The sequence below is a fragment of the Lepidothrix coronata genome, unplaced genomic scaffold (assembly GCF_001604755.1).
Source record: "Lepidothrix coronata isolate B3197 unplaced genomic scaffold, Lepidothrix_coronata-1.0 Scaffold135, whole genome shotgun sequence".
Classification (NCBI taxonomy): Eukaryota; Metazoa; Chordata; class Aves; order Passeriformes; family Pipridae; genus Lepidothrix; species Lepidothrix coronata.
The window spans coordinates 2,297,805-2,318,520 of record NW_016690315.1 but is presented as its reverse complement, the minus strand read 5'-3'; the positions used below and the strand labels follow the sequence as shown (position 1 = coordinate 2,318,520).

The 20,716-nt window shown below is 35.3% G+C and overlaps 1 protein-coding gene across 3 annotated transcripts in view; it reads right to left on the bottom strand.

Moving 5' to 3' along the window:
* The window catches only part of LOC108503304 (interleukin-1 receptor accessory protein-like 1), a 666,680-nt gene that overhangs the window by 280,717 nt on the left and 365,247 nt on the right, over positions 1-20,716 (bottom strand). For all 3 annotated transcript variants that reach the window (XM_017827163.1, XM_017827164.1, XM_017827165.1), the window contains one exon: positions 13,525-13,804. In XM_017827163.1, coding sequence (XP_017682652.1) covers positions 13,525-13,804 — 280 coding nt within the window. The remainder of the gene's footprint in view (positions 1-13,524; positions 13,805-20,716) is intronic.

Sequence of the window (20,716 nt, the reverse complement as noted above, 5' to 3'; positions counted from 1 at the left end):
TTTCATTAACCTTTCACCTTTCAGACTAGAATATTTGGCTGCAGTCTCCCAGGGAAAATATTTTTTTCTTTTTCTCACCCATCTTGAAAACTTAGCCCAAACAATACATAAAAAGCTAGTTGTTTTCACCGCAGAGTTAACTGAAATTTTCGATTTTTAGATTAACTCCTCTCAAATAATTCTGACTGAATGAAAGTGACCATTAAATAACATGTACTTGGAATGACTGCATGAGCAGCTGAAAAGTCTTGGCTTACTCCATGGGTTACTTATGTAGATTCAATTCCTGAGTTCTTCTTTTTCAACTGAGTACTCCTACATTTAAGTTAAGACTCTAAGTGGTTATGAAGGACATTTCCAGCAACATTTAAATTTTACTTCAAATGAAAACACATGAGTGTGTTAGAAGGAAAGAACGTGTTTGTATTTTTTAACAGCTCTGAAGCTTTTAATACAAATTGATAACTGCAAATCCAGGTCCCATTGGAGTTATCAGCCAACTTCCAGTGACTAAGAAGTCAGGATCTCAGTCAAAACTCAGACACTTTGGGAGGCAATGGTTTTCTACTGAAAGTACTTGTACTTTCTGCACTTTGGTAGTAGCATAACCCCTTGCTTATTGGGGAAAGAATTGTTCCTACAGTAAATGGGATTCAGGAGCCTTGAAGCCAGAACCGTGGCTGCAATTAAAGCCTTTTTTGCTGCAACACTAGTTTAAATGCAAATTTTCAAGCTATGCTTTTCCAGCTCAGCTGAGAGTAGTGTCAAATCTAGTGCCTGTCAGTCCTGGAATATTTTCTATCCAGTGCTCTTGTAGCAAATTAGGAAAAGATGTTGGTTTAGAAGCCTCATCTTCTGATTTTTACACTTTGTTGTTAGTGTTTGCAGAAACATGCTGTAGGACACTGCATCCAACATATGCCTTGCCTTTATTCCAGTAGAAAGATCCAGGGTTTTCTGAGGCTGAAAATCTACTCTGTTCAGGTACTGGAAGAGTTCAAGGCCAGATTAGATGGGGCTTTGAGCAACCTGGTTTAGTGAAAGGTGTGTCTGCCCATGGCAGGGGATTGGAACTAGATAATCTTTAAGGTTCCTTCCAACCAAGCCATTTTATTTCATATTTTTTTGTTCAGGTACTTAAAATATACACATTGCATGGCAGTAGAGATACATGATTTTAATTTTAATGAGTTGTGCATACCTTGTTAAAATTATTATACATGCATATTAAAATCTATATATGAAGAAGTGTTCCAGTTATTAAGGCAGCAAAAAAAGCAGAAGTAGCTTTTGTAGAAATTGCAAAGAAGAGAAAGAGTTCTTACTTGATCAAGAAAAGCAACAGTAACTGAAGCCCACTTTGTGAATGGGGGAGCACAACACTAAATACAAAGATGAAGAGTAAGATAAAGTGAGAACTGGAAATGAGGTCAATCGCAGCTGCTATGCACAGGTGAAAACCTGCAGTTTCTTAGATTTTGCCCTTAAGAATTGAAAAGATTTCTCTTGAAGTGCCAAAGAAATCTTCACGCTCCTCTTCTTTCCAACTGGTGATACCAATGACACAATGTCACTTCCCGGATCATCCCACTATAGAAGCAAAATCACTTGTATCTTTTCTAATATCTTATGACTGCAAACAGACTTCTTCCTGCAGTTCTCCACAAACTGCTATTGAAATATTGTCCCATTGGTTGTTTTGGACATCTTTTGCATCTCGCAGAGAGAGGCCAAGAGATACCGTGCTGATGAATTTTATGTTGGACTTCCTACCCATCCCAACTTTATGGATATCTTATTGGGGAATTGAATGCATAATGTGAAGCCTGATTAGTACCATAAAATTATCCTCAGCCTGCCTGGCCTTGCCCTGAGGCTAGGTGTCACACATTGGAAAGAAGAATTCCCTTCAGTGTTCATAAAACTTCACAAAATCAGTAGAGTTAGAATGAATATTGAGGCAGAACTACACCTGGGACCAAACACTGTACCGAGTTGTTTATATTGAATAGGGTTAATTGTAATGTCTAGAACAGGTAGAAAGATGTTTTCAGGGGGAAAAAGGCAACCACCCCCCCCCTAAAAAAAAACCTTAACGAAAACAACACAACAAAAACATGTCATGAAAATGTCACTGAAGTGGCATTAGTATTTGTGCTCCTTTAAGCAATCTCTCTGTCAATTAAATCATCCACAGCTGAAGGTAATGAGCCTTAATCTCTACATACAGCCTTTAGGAGCAGCAAAATTGATCTTGAAACCCCCAAGAACATCATAGAAATGAAGCTGATTGTGTAGTTGTTTATTTCTTGCTGTTAAATTTATCCAGTTCATATTGTGCTTGAAAGACTTGTTAAAAAAGCCCCAAAACGTTATTGTTTGTTATTTGTTTTTTTCACTACATATTGCAAAGAACTGAAAAGAGTATACAGAAAAAGTATTTCGCATTCTTCAAGATTATCATAAAGCAAGTTAACCTATCAGGCAAAACCCAATAATTTTAAATTTCTTTTTTTTTTAGCCTGCTTTTTAAAAAATGTACTTATTTTTACATACAACCCTCTAAATAAATTTAATCATGTAACTGCATTAAATATAAAACTTTGGAATTATTTTCACTCTCAGATAACAGGTATATGCATGAAAATCGGTCTGGTTTATATCAAGACATAGCATGCAAGCTGGAAAAAAGAAATGTCAAAATCATGAAAAGGTCATATTGTAAAGATTTCCTGCAGACTGACAAATTTAATTTGCATAATTATTATAATTTTTGTTACATAAAAGAAAAACTTAAAATATGGCTTTAAAAGGGTTTGTTTCATTACAGCCTAAAAAAGACAGGCCAGAATCCACAGTGCAACCCCAAAAACAGAAAGATCAAACTCATTTCAATGACTTGGCCATATTTGCATAAGAAGTCTGTGACAACCAAAAATTAAACCCACTTTACAAGCGTGTCCTCATCAACTGCATTAAGACCATCCATTCTTGCCTTTAATTCCCTTTCTTGGTTCACTATGCACATATATATATATTTTTATATGTATATATACACACACGTGTGTGTATGCTGATGCACAACTAAGGATGTGTGTGTGTGTGCATTACTCTGTGTATTTATACTCAGAAACTAACTCTTGCATTAAGGGTAAACAGGAGCCCTCCTCACTGTCTAATCTTGATTAATTTTCTAAATGAAGTCCAAATTTAGCACTCAAATGCTATATCATAATGCTTACTACATTAAATGGCTGAATTAACATTACAGAGAAAGTCTTGACCTTTGATAATCTTCTCAGCTTTTGCAATAACACACCACAAGATCTGTTTTGTCACTCTCTTCACCTTTGAAATTAGCAGCACCAGGTTATTTTGACAGATTGTAGCGCTAAGCAAGCATCAAATATGCAAATTTCATTATTTTCATAGTGGGAATATCTGTAGAATATTATTTTCAGTGTTACAAATAAGTTCTATTTATTAACTCTACTTGTAAGCTTCATGTCTGGAAGACATTAAAAATAAAGTAAATTCATAATTTTCAGACTACCATCAATTCTGCATATATTTCCAACAAAGGAGTTATCTGTAGTCATTCTACAGTCACCATTGGAACCGAAGAAACAATTCATTATGAAATAGGATCATTGCAAACATGGATCTTAGAATGAGGAAGTTAAATATTCTTTGAATCCAAATGGTTCAAGTGTTACAAGATGTCACTTTATTACTTTTAGCACATCAAACCTGGAGTCACTTTGAGACATCACATGACTTCTACCTTCTTCACACTGGAGTATTGATTCGTGTGCATCAGTAGTCCTTTGAAAAACCCACTATTTGACATTGCCAGAGTCATCAAGTAACTCTCTTCTGTTCATGCTTTGCATTTCCAAGGCAATATTTCATTAACATCCATGCTGTGTAAATGAGTATCTTTCTTCTTTTTCCTCTAGTTCCCTCAGTGGTCACCACCTATCAGTATCTCATCATGAAATCACAAAGTGTTTGGTTCCAGCATCTTACCTATACACCACCTTTAATGGACATGAAGTTTTAAGAATGGATGTTACTAAGCCAAGCTATTGTTGACCAAAATATTTAAAAAAAATATTTAGTTCAAATCCCCCTCTTTCTCAGTCACAGGAAATATACCAATGTAGTAACATCCATTAACTATTTTTCAAGACTATCTTGAAAGTCTAGATCTTCATTTTTCTTCAGCAAGAGTTAATTATTAACTAATTAACCATGTGATCTCAGTGAGATGTGCAGTATTTAATTTACATTTTGAATAAGAAACTATTGGAAGACACCCTTAAAAGAGGGATAATGCCTCCTAATAGCCATCACTGTTTAAAACAATTAGATTTTATCATTAAACACTTGCACAGTGAAAATAGATGAACGTTGCAGGCTTCATCAATATAATACACTCAAAAATTGATTAGATATTATTTGAGAAACAGAGAGATTACTTTATTTCTTTAAGACCTTAGAGACTGAACAAAAAACCAATTTGCTGCTTGTTAAGCAACAAAATTAAGTCAGTATAAGGTTCTCCAACAAGAGAATATTGATAGCTTGCCTTCTAAATTCTGTAGATTAATACATTTATATTCCAATTTCTTCTTTACTTCTTTATCCTATGGGAAGCAAGGGCTGACCAAATTGTTCCAACAACCTCCTGAAAACACATCACCTTCTTCCCATCTTTACTTATTCTTACTGTAGCAGCACCAGAAAGTATTCAATAGGCAGGTTTATTCAGTCTCTCTACTCTGTTAGTAACCTTTCTAGGTTATGGCACACACACTCTTTTCAGATTTAATCCTTCTGAACCAGTCATGAAAAACTTCACCACAGATAATCTAATATTTGATGCTTCTGTGAGTCTGACTAAAGATTCACAACTGTTGCTTTTCTCTCCCTTTTCTAGAGGAAGATTTGTAATATTTATTTGGTCAGAAATCTTGGAAATGTTAAACTGATTACTAAGACTCTTATTTGTTGAACTGATGGTTTTAATGAACTGATGAACTGATGAATTCTGTGAGCCTCAACCACTGTATTAGATTTGCATTTCAGAAGAATTTATATTATAAATTATTCAATCCCATTACTTTCTTACATTATGGACTCTTCAAATAAGTTTAATATTTTAAGATGCCAGTCTCATATCATAACTACAGAGATACGTCTCTTAACTTTCACATCATCCACTGCATTTCAATGTATATGATGTGAACACACAAATGAGGTGGCTTAGTCTGGAATTCAGTTTAAGATGATATTTCAGTTCTGTGATCCACTTACATTCACATACCTGTGTGCTATGTCTAAACTCCTACCACATCTATCAGTCTGCCTGATGGAGCCTAGCAAATGGTTTAGCTAAAAAGCCACAAAAAGCTCATTTTGTCTACCTAAGAGTGGGTGAATAGTGGCATGTGGCTTACCCAAATATATCCTACATTCAGCTTCCTCCAGACCTGGTACCATATATGTCATTCCCTTGCAAATGTTTTGGAAATACTCCTAGAGCCTCTAAAACAACAAAAGTCACTATCCCTGTGTAATAGAATCAAGTTTTAGCTATATTTTAAGGTTAGCTAAATTGGTCCCTGGCCTGAGAACAATGGGAATTATAAAAAGAAAACAACTGACATGCAGCCATTTAGCATCTAGATGCTTAAACTGAATTTGATGTCTACAAACAGCTTATATACACAGAGGTAAGCATTTGCAGGACAGATTCAAAATACAGTTTGAAATAAAATGTTAGGAGCAAACTTAAATGATCAGGTAGGTGGCCCATAATATTACTAGCAATACAAATTGGCTGTTTTGAATTCTGTTAGAGGATTAAAAAAATCTATAAAAATTTGAAAAAATTAAAAGCCATTGTTTTGAAAATGACTTAAATATCTATTATATGGAATTAATTTTTTCTTTATTTTCTCCTCCTTCATTTGCTAAACAGGCATCTTGAAAGCCGCTTCTTCCATACTGTTGCATATTTCTTTGTCTTTTTCTAAGATGGATGAAGTTAGAAGCAGAGTGTAAAGCAAGCAAAATACTGGCTACTCTAACAACATAGAAACTATAATTTTTACTATAAACAATGCATATCAAAGCCACCTGACTACCTGCTAGGACTTTCGCCTCTTAAATTACAGCTACAAAAACAAGCAGCACAGTCATATTTTACTATTTTACTGAAATGAGATCTAAAGTGTTACTTTTTTGCTCAGAATTATTAATTTACTTGTGGCAAGAAGAACCTTGACAATCAAAGGGCAAGAAAAACTAGTTTGCTGAAAGTGTTCTTAGTGAAAAACAAACCTCTAATAAAATAGTGGAAGCAATAGTCAGACTATGTTATTTGTTACATTGCTGCATTTCAGTAAATATCTCAACAACAAAAGAATTAGTAGTTAAAGAAATTTGGTATCACATAGAAGAGTTTTAAGTAATTCTCTCTTCAAGCATTTTCTATGCCATTCCTGTAATATTCAATATTAACAATGCCTTCTGCTCAGTCAAATACATCAATTTCTTCTTCTTTTCCAGTATTAAGAGTCTTCCCCTATTCTATGTAAGTATGGCCATTTCTTATTTTCCCCTCAGTATAAATTAATATATCCTTTAATGAAGTCTTACATAAAAGAACTATCTGGACTAACTTTATTAGTTCTAGATGAAGATGTTAAGGTCAGACAGCTGGCCACCTGAAGTGTCAGAAGGGCAAGAGAATGGAGAATGAGTAGATTTCAGTCACCTGACTTTCAAAAAGCATCAACCCCAAGAAAATCCCAGATCTCATTTATTTCTGGGAGCAAGTGCTTTTGCCATCTGTACAGGACACTTAATGTAAGCTCCAGTTACCCAAGCTGTATAAATTCCTAATGTTAGCCTGAAGGCTTTTTCTACTCACCAAGGCATCCTTAAGTTGCAGTGAAAAATTTCATGGATGTCTGACTAGCCTACCAAGCTTGCATTTGAAAAGGGGATAGATCAAACCTTAATCTCCATAAGAGACAGATCACTTGTGATGGTTACCATTTTCACAGAAGAAAAAGACCTTGGAAAAGGCTCAGACAAGCTTGCAAATGTAGTGCAAAAATAATGAAGGTGCATTAAACTGCCTCCCCACCTCTCTATAAACCAAACCAACATAAAGGTGGGGACCAAGGAAAGCCCATCTCATGTGTGTGATAAAACTTCTGAACTTGCACACCACTTCAAGAGGCTGTCAGAGTTGTTCACTTAGAATCATAGAATCATCAAGGTTGGAAAAGACCCCTAAGATTGAGTTCAACTGTTAATGTAGCACTTCCACAATCACCACCGTGCAGCCATGTTCTCTGTCCTGTCACTTGTCACCTGGGAGAAGAGACCAACCCTCGTGTTGCTACAACCTCATTTCAGATAATTGTAGACAGTGATAAGATCTCCCCTGAGCCTCCTTTTCTCTAGACATGCTCCAGCCCCTCAGTGTCCTTCTTGTTCAAAACTGAACATAGGATTTGAGGTGTGGCCTCACCAGTGCCGAGTAAAGAGGGAGAATCACTGCCCTGGTCCTGCTGAACACACTGTTTTTGATACAGGCCAGGATGCCATTGCCACTGCTGCCTCATATTCAGCCATCAGCAGCCAGTTTTTCCAGAAGAATGCCCTGGGAGATGATGTCAAGCTCTTTATTAAAGTCCAGGTAGACAACACTGTTCCCTCATGAATGAAAAGAGATCAGATTGGTCCAGCAGGACCTGCCTTTTATAAACTCATGATGGCTGGGTCTGATCCCCCAGTTGTTCTGCACATGCCATGTGATGGCACTCAAGATGACCCGCTCCATGACACAACTTCTCTACAAAGACATGTAATGGTGGTTCAAACATTTAAATAATTCAAATGGTGCAGACAGTTCTATCCTTATTTTTTCCTGGTTTTCTTTTCCATCCCCTTAGCTCTCTTGCCGTAGTGCTATGAATGGCTATATGCTAAATACTCACAAAACTAATGTTTGGGCCAGTGCTCTAAACTTGGACTCCTGGGCTTTTTGCACTCCAATAAATGCAAATAATGAAAACTTGCAAATCTGCATTCTGAACTATTTTGGAGAAATTTTAAACCTCTTCTAGTGCTCTTTTTCTCATAATTACCAATGTGATGCTACTGATTTAAAGGAACTAATAGAATATCAGGCTCTTCTGAGAATTATTTCTGAGTATTGTTAACATATTTGGTATTCCTTTAAAAAAGCTTATTTCTCTTATCTGTTGTGAGATTCCTTTGTCACTAATAGAAATAAATGTAACCAAAGATCTCATGAAGATCTAGGGAAAACCGTGTTATTGAATTTTTGAGATAAACTGCTGTAAGATTTCATTTTCATATATTTTCTTTCTTTTTTTTCCTTTTTTGATTTTAATTCAGATTTAATAACTAGTTGTTATAGGAACACTTACTCTTTTTTTTAAATAATATTTGGCAAAACCTGTGGAAATTAATAAAAATATTTGTAAGTATGTATGGCCAGGATAAAAGCCCTTCATAGAGTAAGGGGATTTCAAAAATGGCTGTTACCCTGCAATAGCAATTCCCATTTGTAAACATGTTTTACATTATTCAAGATGATGAAGAAATGGTGCTTGTACAAGGTTTATGAAAAATTGATTCTATTTCTTATTTTACCTACCTTTTCCTTCAGTAAAGCAAAGATTTCCTTATAGATTCTGAATTCAGGATTTCTGATATTGAATTAAACAATTGTGCATACATGAAATATGTAAAAATAGATATTCTTCTTAAAATGAATTGACATGATTGATATGATTTGACAGAATTAGAGCTGTACAACTAAAAGAAATCAATATTTTTATATTTGAAGATGAGCACTACAGGAACATATCCTATCTAACAAAAGAAATTTATGCTATGTAACCTAAAATGAATTTTCGTATGATGAAGATAAAGAATGATTTTTTCATAAATTCAGCAATCTCACATTTCCAATCATGGCTAGGAAAGAAAAAACCCCCCCGATATTTTATATTGTCCTACACTGTGGTGCTTTTCAAAGATAGTTTGGAAGCAGTTTTAAGCGACAATTTTTTGAAGAATATTAATGTTCTCTTATTTAAAATATCTCTATGGCATTCTATTTTATTCCTGTTTTAAATAAAATATATCTATACTAATTGAACTGTATGGCAGGGAAGTTATGCGATTCAGCAACATAATGTCTATATGAGTGGATGCATGTGCATATCTATTTGTAAATATAAAATCATAAAATAGAACTGCTGTGAATTTGAAATATCTCACATACATCCATCCAGTAAAGATTAAAGCTCACCTTAAAACATTAATTAGAAACACTGATATATTTGAAGCCTCTACCTTCATATTTGCAAGGCCTTAGCAAGAGTAATGAGGCTAAATGAAAGTGGACAATAATCTTCCTTCCTTCCTTCCCTTGTAAAATCAGAAAATTCTGTGTGCTTCACACTATTTCAGTCTTTACTTCTTTGTCTAGAACGTTGTACTGTGTGTTACTAGGTTAGATATTAGAAAAAGGTTCTCCACTCAGAGGGTGTTTGGGCACTGCAACAGGCTCCCCAGGGAAGTGGGCACAGCATCAAGTCTGACAGAGTTCAAGAAGCATTTGGACAATGCTCTTGGGCATATGGTGTGACTCTTGGGGATGGTCCTGTGCAGGGCCAGAAGTTGGACTCAGTGATCCTTGTGGGTTCCTTCCAACTCAGTATATTCTCTGATTCTGTGAAGGGTCTAGGGAGTAAGTCATATCAGGAGAGGCTGAGGGAGCTGGGACTAGTCTAAAGAAGACAGGGAAGGCTCAGGGGAGACCTTAGCACTGTTTACAACTATCCAAAAGGAGATTGTAGCAAGGTAAGGGTCAGCTTCTTCTCCCAGGCAAGTACTGACAGGACGAGAGGATATAACCTTGAGCTATGCCAGGGGAGGTTTAGGTTGGATATGAGGAAGAATTTCTTCACTGAAAGGGTGGTTAAGCATTGGATTAGGCTGCCCAGAGTGGTGGTCAAGTCACCATCCCTGGAAATGTTCAAGAAACGACTGTATGTGGTACTTAGTGCCATGGTTTAGTTGACATGGTGGTGTTTAGTCAAAGGCTGGACTTGACAGTTTTGGAGGTCATTTCCAACCTTAAGGATTCTATCATTGATTCTATAACACATAAGTCTTCACAAAGACTAAACTACAGAAATGTAAATAGTCTACAACCATCATCATTATTACAGACAAATGGAGGATAAGTGAACTTGTTACATACTTAAGTCCAAACAGGTTTCTTCAAGGGAATACGAATTATCTCTACCTCCTGATGCAAAATCTCGCTTTTACAAATAAGTTTAAAAACAACAGTCATTAGTTAGCAAGAGCATATTCAGGTTTAGAAAGATGTCTGAATTGCTACATATACTGTATGTGGTGATAAAGATGATTTCTAAACACTCAGACATACCAATGCAAAAACCCCATTTCATCTTTTGCAATATAACCCATTGTAGCACTTTACCATAAATCCCAGTCCTGCCTTCCTCCAGGACTCCACTGACCTAAGCTGATAATATGTTGGGCAACTACTAGAGACACTGTAATTGATGTTTTTCAGGCAGGGAAGGAAACGATGAATAAATGAAGAAAATGTTGGTTCAATGGGAACAATATTTCACCTGTTTTTGCAATGTTAAAGGCAGAACATTTGACAGAAATTGCTTATTACTTGCTGTTATACCAGATAGATAGATAGACACACATGATTTCTGGGAGCTGGAGTTATATATGTGCATTAACTCTTTGTGCAGCCTATCTAATTATATTTATTGCCCATACATGATAAACAGCAAGCAACCATGTGATGTGACATCCACTGAAAGACTTAATATTTTATATCTTTGGCTTCCTTAAAATTGCAGCACAAAGAAATTGCAACAGAATGGTGAAGAAAGGAGGTTCTGAGCAAATTAAATAATACACGTTGGACTGTTTCACCCCTTCAATTAAGTTTAAAATAAAAATTAAACAGTGTCTTTTACTCAAAGTGCAGTTCTGCTTTTGACCATTTGCCCTTTACTGCCTGCCCTCATCACCTCTCAGGTGCATTTCTTCTTGCTGTCCTACTCAAGTTACTGCAATCATAACACTGAACATGTTTGCTAAAAGGTAATTTTAAGTGTCTTAACTGAGCTTCTCCACTGGGTTTTTAAAACTGAAATAGCTTGTAACATTTATTCTGAAGGCATCACCTCATCATTAAAATAAACAGAAACCCCAAATCTGTAAAAAAAGACTCCTAAATATCATCTCTGCAATCTTCACTTTGCTCCTTGAAAGAAATTATAGTTCTCGCTCACTAATCTTTCTCAAGATTCTTTTATACGTTCTACCAGTAACCAACATAAGGCTGAGTATTCTGATTTCAGTGACAAGACCAAAAAGCAATAGTAGGCAGCTATTTGATGTCAGAGGTTTAGTTAGGTATTTCTGTAGCAATAACTTTGGAAGTACAGATAGAGTACATAATTTTGTCAGATGGCATCACTTCAGCCTCTTTTTTTTTTTTTGAATCAGATAATCGCTTTATAGCATAAGAATCTGAAGGAAGGATGAAGGAAAAAGAGAACCATTATACTGCTGAGTATTTAATTTTATTTTTACGAGGTTAAAATATCAAGTACATGTTTATCTCAGGAACCTGAATTATTAAGTTTTAAATTAGATTCTAGGTGGGCATTTGAAACTACTTGAAAGTAACCTTTGACTGTATGCAGAAAACATGCATTAAAAAGTACATTCGTCTGATACTGAAATGAGGTTTTGTCTTCTACCAATAATAATCTTGCTCATAAGAAGTATAAAATAGAAACACAGATACAACAAGCTTAGATGGTTCTTTAGACAATACTAGTGGGTGTCCTGAAGGTGAAAGGCTTTGTAACTTGTCATAATAGTTTTCAGGAGAGCAATTAATTGCTACTTTATTTTTTAAAATCTATCGTAGATCTACATGTATAAGCACTGACAACTCGAAATAAAGATGTGCTAAAAAAGCAGTATGTAGTTTAAAACAGTAGAGAACATGCCCTTACCTACCTCTGAATTGAAAAGAAATTCATGTAGGAAAGGCATAAATACAGGTTGAGATAATAAACACATTTTAAAGTGTGTCTGATTATCTAAATTCAGCATTTATCTATACTTGCTGGAAGGTGCAACATCAGATAATTAAGGTTTTCTTTAGGAAGATAATTATGGTATTTTAAATAGTATTATGGAATAATTGACAAAACTATTTCCATTTTCATGGCTACTGTTACAGACTCATCTGAAATATATTAATCTAAACATAACTAAACATTTTCCTTAAGTAGTCTAATTTGTAACATTTTGTGGTTTTCTTTTAAAGAGAACTGTCATCATCAGAAAAATCATGTTGAAAATGTTATTGGGCAAATGATTGATATGAAATGTCTCACAGGTTATGTAAAGAGCTCATAGAATAAATGCTTTTATAAACACATTCATTAGTAAAAATCTCCTTCATCACCCACAGACCAGACAGCAATCTGTGCTCCCCCTCTCCCTCCCCAAAATAAAAAATAATAAAAAAAAATGTGGCAGACACTAAAGATCTCCAGGTGACAGTAAAACAGTTTCCTTATTTTCCTTGCATCATGAGAATAGCTGCATCATGCAGCTTCCTTTTCTAGCCCCTCAGTTTCTTTAAACTTTGTAAAGAAACTTTTTCACTCTTTCTATTGTATATTAGTAGCAAGACCTCTTTTATAGATATGCAGATAGAGAGGAGCACTGTGAAGAGCTGGAAACAATATCTCAGTGTTAACCATATCAGAGATGCAGAAAGAGGCTGAACACCTGTTGCAGAAATCAGGAAGCAGAATCTAGTCCAATTTATGGTGATAAAGCTTAATGAATTAGAAGGTTAAATACTTTTGGAAGACATCTGTCACCCAGCCTCTATTATCAGATTAAGCCAGATGTGATTCTAGAGGATATATATCTGCAAAAATGCTAAAATTTCACCTTCTGTTTTCCCTGATGCAACTACTTTACATCAAATAGCATTTTTTTTTAACAGGAAAAAAATAATTAAATTAACCCATTTAATGAAATCCATATAAAATGAAATCTAAATGTAAAAAAGGAACTTTTTACTCTAGGATTGTGATTGCAAGCGTGAAACCAGAATCAGAACACATGACTTATTCATCCAGTCCTACCCACCTTATAAAGTTTAGATTGCGTTATAAATAACTAAATCTATTAAAAAAAGTTAAAATGTTCAAGATATTCAATAGTAATTTCTACTTAAGCATCAATCATTTCAGGGAAGGGAATGCCAGGAGGAGAAACACAATCAGAAAAAAAGTTTTCTTTGACACAAAAGTCTCACTATTAAGAGCCTTGTTTCATATTTGGTTAATTAAAATGCAATATATTAAAATACAGTACCTTATAACACATGCATAGAGCCCGCTGTCTTGTACCACTGTTGGTCGGAACCAAATGGAGTCTTCTTCTTTGCTCATTCTGGTTCCATCAAAAGCTATAGGTTCCTCAAAATCTCCAGGTCCAGAGCTTTTGTACCACATCAAGCTAAGTCCAGCACTTTGGGCTAGGGAGTAATTAGCTCTTATATATCCATAAAAGAGTGCACATTTTATACGAACAGGTTCTCCCACTAGAACTTGATATTTCTTGTAATCCACAGACCAGTCAGTGCAACCATCAGCTGAAAGAGAAGAGAAAACAACAAGCGGTTGTCAGAGGCTTTGGAGAGCACTGTTCACACAGAACCTTTATTGTGGGAAAGCATTGTATTTGAGAAAAGGCCCTTTGAGTGACTAGCAGGACTTTTCTGATCTCTGAAAAAGTAACTGCATTTTCACAGTATTAATGTCATGTACTTATCTATACTGGACAGTTATTAGGACATTTATTGCTAAGTGTTGATAACTTCTGAGAAAATTGAGCAATTGCTATTTTATCTTTTGTGGAACTCCAGCATGACCAGTTTTACTGGAGTGAAATTAGTGAAACACAGAGGCCATGTGATACACAGGGAGTCCCAATCTGGATTACATCAATCAAATATCTTCAGGGTAACCATGCAAATTAAGTCTCAGAAGATATTAGGGCATAGAACTGTGGTCTAAATCAAAAAGTGTGGAAGTTTGAGGTAGATTTGAAGGAGAAGTAGAAACTGCCTTTACACTAGGAGCAAATGTGCAAAAAGATACTGTCAGGAAAACTACTGTCAGTAATCTTAATGGATTATTCAAGAAGACGATAAGCAGATCTCACCTGGAATTTCTGACTTTCCAGAAGAACATTACAAATTAATGTAAATAATATTTTTTTCTCCTGAATAACATCAGTTCCTACTGATACTGTCCCACAATAACTGTTCATCAGAAAGCAATACTAGATTTGCTAGACTTTCTGAACTCCAGCAATAAAACTAAACCCCAAAACCAAAAACACGACAACCTCGCTTCCTCTTCCTCTTTATTTTTAGTTAAGAATACCAAAGCAACAAAAGGAGAAGGGATGTTTTATACAATAAAATCTTATGATTTTTTTCTTAAGGAATTTCAACCATGGAAATTCACCATTATATTAATTCACTTAAAAACTCAGCATCCAGTCTCAGCTAGTTAGTTAGAGCCCAATCCAGTCAGCAGAAAGCAATCATTATAACCAAAGTGCAACTTATTTCATCCTAAAGTTAGTATCTATTTCTCATATAAATATTTGGTCATTGAATTTGACACTTTATTAACTTTAAAAGACCTTAGATAGATAACTAGCTCAGAAAATCAACTTTTGCAAAGCTGAAGTGTCATCCTAGAGTTGGTTGAATACTGACTTTAACAGAGAATTCAAACTACTGTGCAAGATAAAGCAGTATTAGCACTTTAAACCTAGACAATGTATTGGTCTGTTACCAATACAGAGAATAACATCCCAGACAGTGATTTCTGAGATATATATTTGGATAATCCCACAGTACTTATTATGCATGCAAAATAATAAAGACTCAGACATCTTCATACAGTGTTGTGTAAGCAATAACGTAAGAGAACACTGAAAGATGGAGGGAAAAAAATAATGAAAACTTTAGAATGAATTTGCATTGTAAACAGAATTCACATAAAGAAATATTTCATATATCTTTAAAGTGTCTCCTCCTGCATTTGTTTTTAAAACCAGGAAGGGAATATAATATGTCCCTGTTCCAATTTTCCTACCCAACAGTTTCTAAAAATTAGTAACAATTATGAGACCCTAACAAGACTTAGTTGTACTCTTGTAGAAATTGAAGTGAATGAAAGCTACACTATTAGTTTTCCCATAGGACTCTAAGAAACTAACTTCCATTTATTTCAGAATTCAATTACATCTTTGATCATTTCATTTTTTACCTTTCTGAAAGTGCATTCCCTTTCTGATACTATTTCTCTCTGCTTCTACATCCCCATGCTAAAAATGAATTAACAGACACCTCTTAGCAGTGTAAATTCCATTATATAAGTAACCAGGTAATGGGTTCTTCATCATATTTTATTATCAAATTTTAATCTTGCCTTTCACTGCCTAATTAAGTTAGTACACTACACTTCGGTTTATATTATTAGTGTGTTAGTTACGTTTTCTCTCTCAGGATATTCAGTTCTAATGGTTCCCAGTTCCTTTAGCTTGCTGAATCCACTAGAATATATTGCAACTCTGTTTCAAGCCTTTGTATCAAATGAAGGATGCAGAGCAAATGCTACTGACTTTATTTCAGTGTGCTATTTCTCATAAAAGCATGCTAAGGATCATCTGCAGTACAGTTTAATATGCTGGCAAATATTCTATATCACATGCAAAAACAGAGAGAACATTACCAAATTCAGCACTAGTGAGGCCACATCTGGAGTGCTGTGTTCAGCTTTGGGCTTCTGAATACAAGAGCCATTTACAGACTGGACAGAGTCCAACAAAGGTCCACGAAGATGGTTAAGGGACTGAAGCATCTCTGCTATGAGCACAGGCTGAGAGCTGAGACTGATCAGCCTGGAGAAGAGAAGGCTCGGGGGAAATCTTAGTAATGAATACAGATATCTGAAGGGAAGTTGCAAAGAGGATGGAGCCAGGCTCTTTCCACTGGTGCCCAGTAAGAGTACAAGAGAAAACTGAAACTCAGTAGGCTCTTTCTGGACAGCAGGAAACACTTTTTTACTTTAAGGGCGACTGAGCATTGGCACAGGTGTTCTAGAAAGGTTGAGGATTCCCTATCCTTGGAGATATTCAGAATCCAGCTGTTTCTAGGTGGCCCCGCTTGAGCAGGGGTTTGAACCATATGACTTTCAGAGGTCTCTTTGGACCTCAACCACCCTGTAATTCTGTGCTTTATTACAGCTACACTCGATGATAACCTTAAGAAAACACGTGTCCTCTTCTCAACGTGATCTTTCCATGAAGCGAACATCAGAATGCTTCTCTTCCTGCTTACAGAAATATTATACCAGTTAAACTTTGCCAACACTGACATTCAAGTCACTTAGAATTGTATTAACCTTATTACAGATGGAAGGCTTAATATCTTAAAAATGTTCCAGGAAATACCTCACAATACTACTCAGCCAATGTGCCTTCATCTATAAGAAGGTGCTAATGCAATTCTATCGAATATAATAGAAATTCATCATTCCTATCAAAAGACACAGACAACAATCTGTGATATTTTGTGAAAACAATGACATTCCAGAAGGTAACTGTCTATCTCTGCCTAAAATGGTCCTATTCCACTGTAACCGAGGAGTATAAACAGAGGCTTAAAACCACATAATGGAATGAAAATTAGACTGTCATGTCCTTAAAAATTATATTACTGTGAACACTCAGATAGATGATAGCATGCATGCACTATAACTGACCCTTTCCGTGTGCACTCAGCATTTGAGATGTGGAGAACACATGCAGTGTTCAGTTTAGAAAAATTTTGATGTATCAGAAACCTAATTAAAATCCTGATTTACAAATTCCTTGAAGAATGAAAAGATATATTTTAAAAGACACAAACATACATTTAGACACCAACACCTACAATTAGGTGATTCAAAACAACTGTGGGGAAAAAATACACTCAGTACTTTATAATGTTTTTATTTATATCAACACATCATCAAGCAGTCAATCGTCTTTTATTTTATTTTATAAATTGGAAAATACTTGAAAAATTCAACAGCTTTGAAATTTCAGAACTGCCTTCAATGAATGGTTGTAGTACCTGATCTCTATTTTAGTAGGCTGCCAGTTATTGCTACACGTAATAGCATAATTCAGTGTCCAAGATAAATATCATTCACTCAGCTATTTCCTTGAGTGATTTCAGGGTATGAAATAAACCCCACTACATCACTGTCCTAATAATAAGATCACTCTGCTGGATAAACAAGCTTCTTGCAGGTTGTACCTGCTGATTGGACCTAGCACACAGAATATTCATCATTACTAAGATGGTCTTCCCCTTAATTTTTCAGTATCATATGTATCATTTTCAAGGCCAAATTCGATGCTGAAAAGGAGAAAAATATAAAGTCAATATCTCCTGAGTCCACTGCTATAGCCTGGTTTCATTCAAAAGCTTCAATTCAATTTATGGGTTTCAGGGTTAGAAAAGGTCTTTATGTTTCCAATACATTGGTAAAAATCTGATTTCTAGACATCCAAACAAATTAGGTGTGACAGTTGAAAATATCAAATTATCCCAAATTTATTACAGTTAATAATGTTTAATAAAATAAAAATTAATAGATTTATTTTTTTCCTGATTATCTGTGTTTGTAATTCTGTTCTTGACTTAATTTCATACAGAAAGGATTATACAATGTCACTGTGCCTTCTGTTTATTTGTCACCTACTTCAGAGGTTTTTAAAGGCCTTTGCAAACCTGACGAAGAAGCGATCTCATAAGTCACAATAAATTCTGAAAAGTGGGTATCTGAGGAAGAAAGCACCAGGTCTTGTTCCTAAAGCTGGGAACTTGTCAAGGAGGTCACTAGGGAATGCACAAATAAGATGGCAGTATGTAGGTAGAGAAAGCGAGCAAAGGATATTGTATCAGTAAGATTTTTCGGTAGAGTGGAGAATACGGGCATAATATATCCAGAAAAGAGGCTTTCCTTAACTGGCTCCTCATAAAACACTTTTCAAAATGTTTATTGAGTGATGTGTAAAACTCAAAATTACTTTCTTTAAAACAATTTTCACAGCAATATTTTACCATCAAATCGCAGCCTGTTCTTGATCCCCTCTCTTTACCCTGCTTGTTTCTTTCTGCTTTTTGCTCAGACTATCTAGCATTATGAAAAACAAACCAAACAAAATAATCAAATAATCTATCAAGAATTTATACTTTCTAACACGCTCATTACAGTGCCTGAGCCAATTAGCTCTGTGCAACATGACACATGGTATTCTACTGTGGATTCTAATTATGAAGACATGCAAAGATTGTCTATTTTTGGTTTGTGTATGCTTTCATTTGCTATAAAAATAAGCTCTAAGAAGAATGAAGAAGCAAAGCTTAGAAAGACGACATACTATGGAGATAAGAAAGAGAACATGGTCAGTTCTATTCTTAGACTTAGACTAATCTTGTGCTTTAATTTTTTTTTAGTACCAGTATAAAATTGGAAAAATGAAAAAATAGTTGATTTAATATTGGTACTTATATTATCGAAAGTCCATGTCAGGTATTTTATACACAAATTTCCTTTTGCATTAAGACTGCTATGACAGCTCTGCATATTGCTATGCTGCACTTCTGTTTGATACAGCATTTTCATTTCAAAATGCCATTTTTCATTCTCTTGAAAAACTCATGTAAAAATTGTTTTAAGCTAAAAACTCATATATTTTGTTCTCAGACTAGAAGTGCGTAGTGGCTATTATGAGAGGGTGCCAGTAATCAAAAAAGATATTGAAGGACATTTCAAGGAGACAGAAAAATTATTTTGGATATCATCATCTGTTAAAGAAGTTAGATCCTAAGAACTGAACTTGTTGCAGCCCCACTTGAAATAACTTTTAAAAGTAGCAGATTTGGTAGTTGAGGAATCTTGGCAAATGCACTAACCCACAAGAAGAGGAGTAATAAAAAAAAAGAAAGTTATGGCTTGCCATAAATTAATGCTGTGTTTCCTGGCTTCAGAATACTGTACTGACATGAAACAGAATACATATGCCTTGGTATTGGACTACTTAGAGGCAAAATAATCATGAAAATGCCTTTGTGTTTATTTGGTGGGAAGTTTTTTTGCCATTCTCTCTTTTACCTAATCCAGGTCAGATTAAATAGCATTTTTGCCTGAATTACTACTAATCCTTTAATTATCACTATAATGTTGTAGAAAAAGTTAAAACATGAAAGCTATTTTTAAGAAAAAAAGTAGAATAAATATACTGTGCAAGACAAAGCAACCAATGGAAGAGCAAATGCTGAATTTCCTAAGTTCCTACTCTAAACTAAGAGTTCATCCCTGTTGCTCATTTGGTCCCTCTTGCATCTTTCAAATCCTGGTATTCTGCTTCACCATGTCATATAAATTAGGAGGCTTCATAAGCACACACTTTAAAGACAGCCTGGCCCATACTGACTGATCAGGTTCTGGTGAGTTGACACCAGGCCAGCAGCCAAGCACCCACACAGCTTCTCAATCGCTAAAACACACATGCAACAGGAAACGGGAAAGACAGGAAGAGCAAAAGCAGGAAAATTCATTGGTCAAGATAAAAATAATTTAAGAAGTGAAGAGAAGAGAAAAAAAATAACAATCACAAGTGATGCAAAGGCACTCACTCATCACCTCTCACAGGCAGACCAATGCCCAGCTAGTCTCTGAACAACAGCTACCTTGATAGCCAAAACCTCCCCATTTTTATTGATAAGTATGATGTTATTTGGTGTGGAATATCCCTTGGGCCAATCCAGCTCACGTGTCCCAACTGTGTCCCCTCCCAGTGTTTTGTCCCATGCCCTGAAACCTACTGGGAATTAGAATGGCAAAAAGAGAAGCCTTGATGCACTGCAAGCACTGCTCAGCAATGGTCAAAGCACTGGTGTGTAATCAACACTTTTTTTAGCCACAAATCCAAAATACAGCACCATAAAGGCTGCTATGAATAAAAATAACTCCATCCCAGCCAGACCTGGTACACAGGTCCCTAATCTTCTGTGTACTTCTGTATGCTACCTTCTTTCAATTATTCATTTTCAGCTCAGAGACTGTACATTTACAGTTACAGCATAGAGATGGCAGCATAATGTAATCAATAGCCACATAACACAAGAGTTTGTTAACCACATTAATTTCCAAAGCCTGTTATTAAACTGCATTAATTTCTGTGCCCCTCTGAAATTAATTGTTTCTTGTTTGTTATATTTACTATACAATTTTATTTGAGAACAGTTCTACATCCTCTGTTTCTTATGTGGCTATACTAGATTATCTGCAGTTGTTTTAGGACCTTAAAAATACAAAACACTTCCCTCCCTGCTCCCTAAACATACTGTGATTTATCTTGAAAGGCAAGTTCTACTCAGTGTCACTGTCATACAATTTCTACATATTATATAACTTTTTATATAAACTTT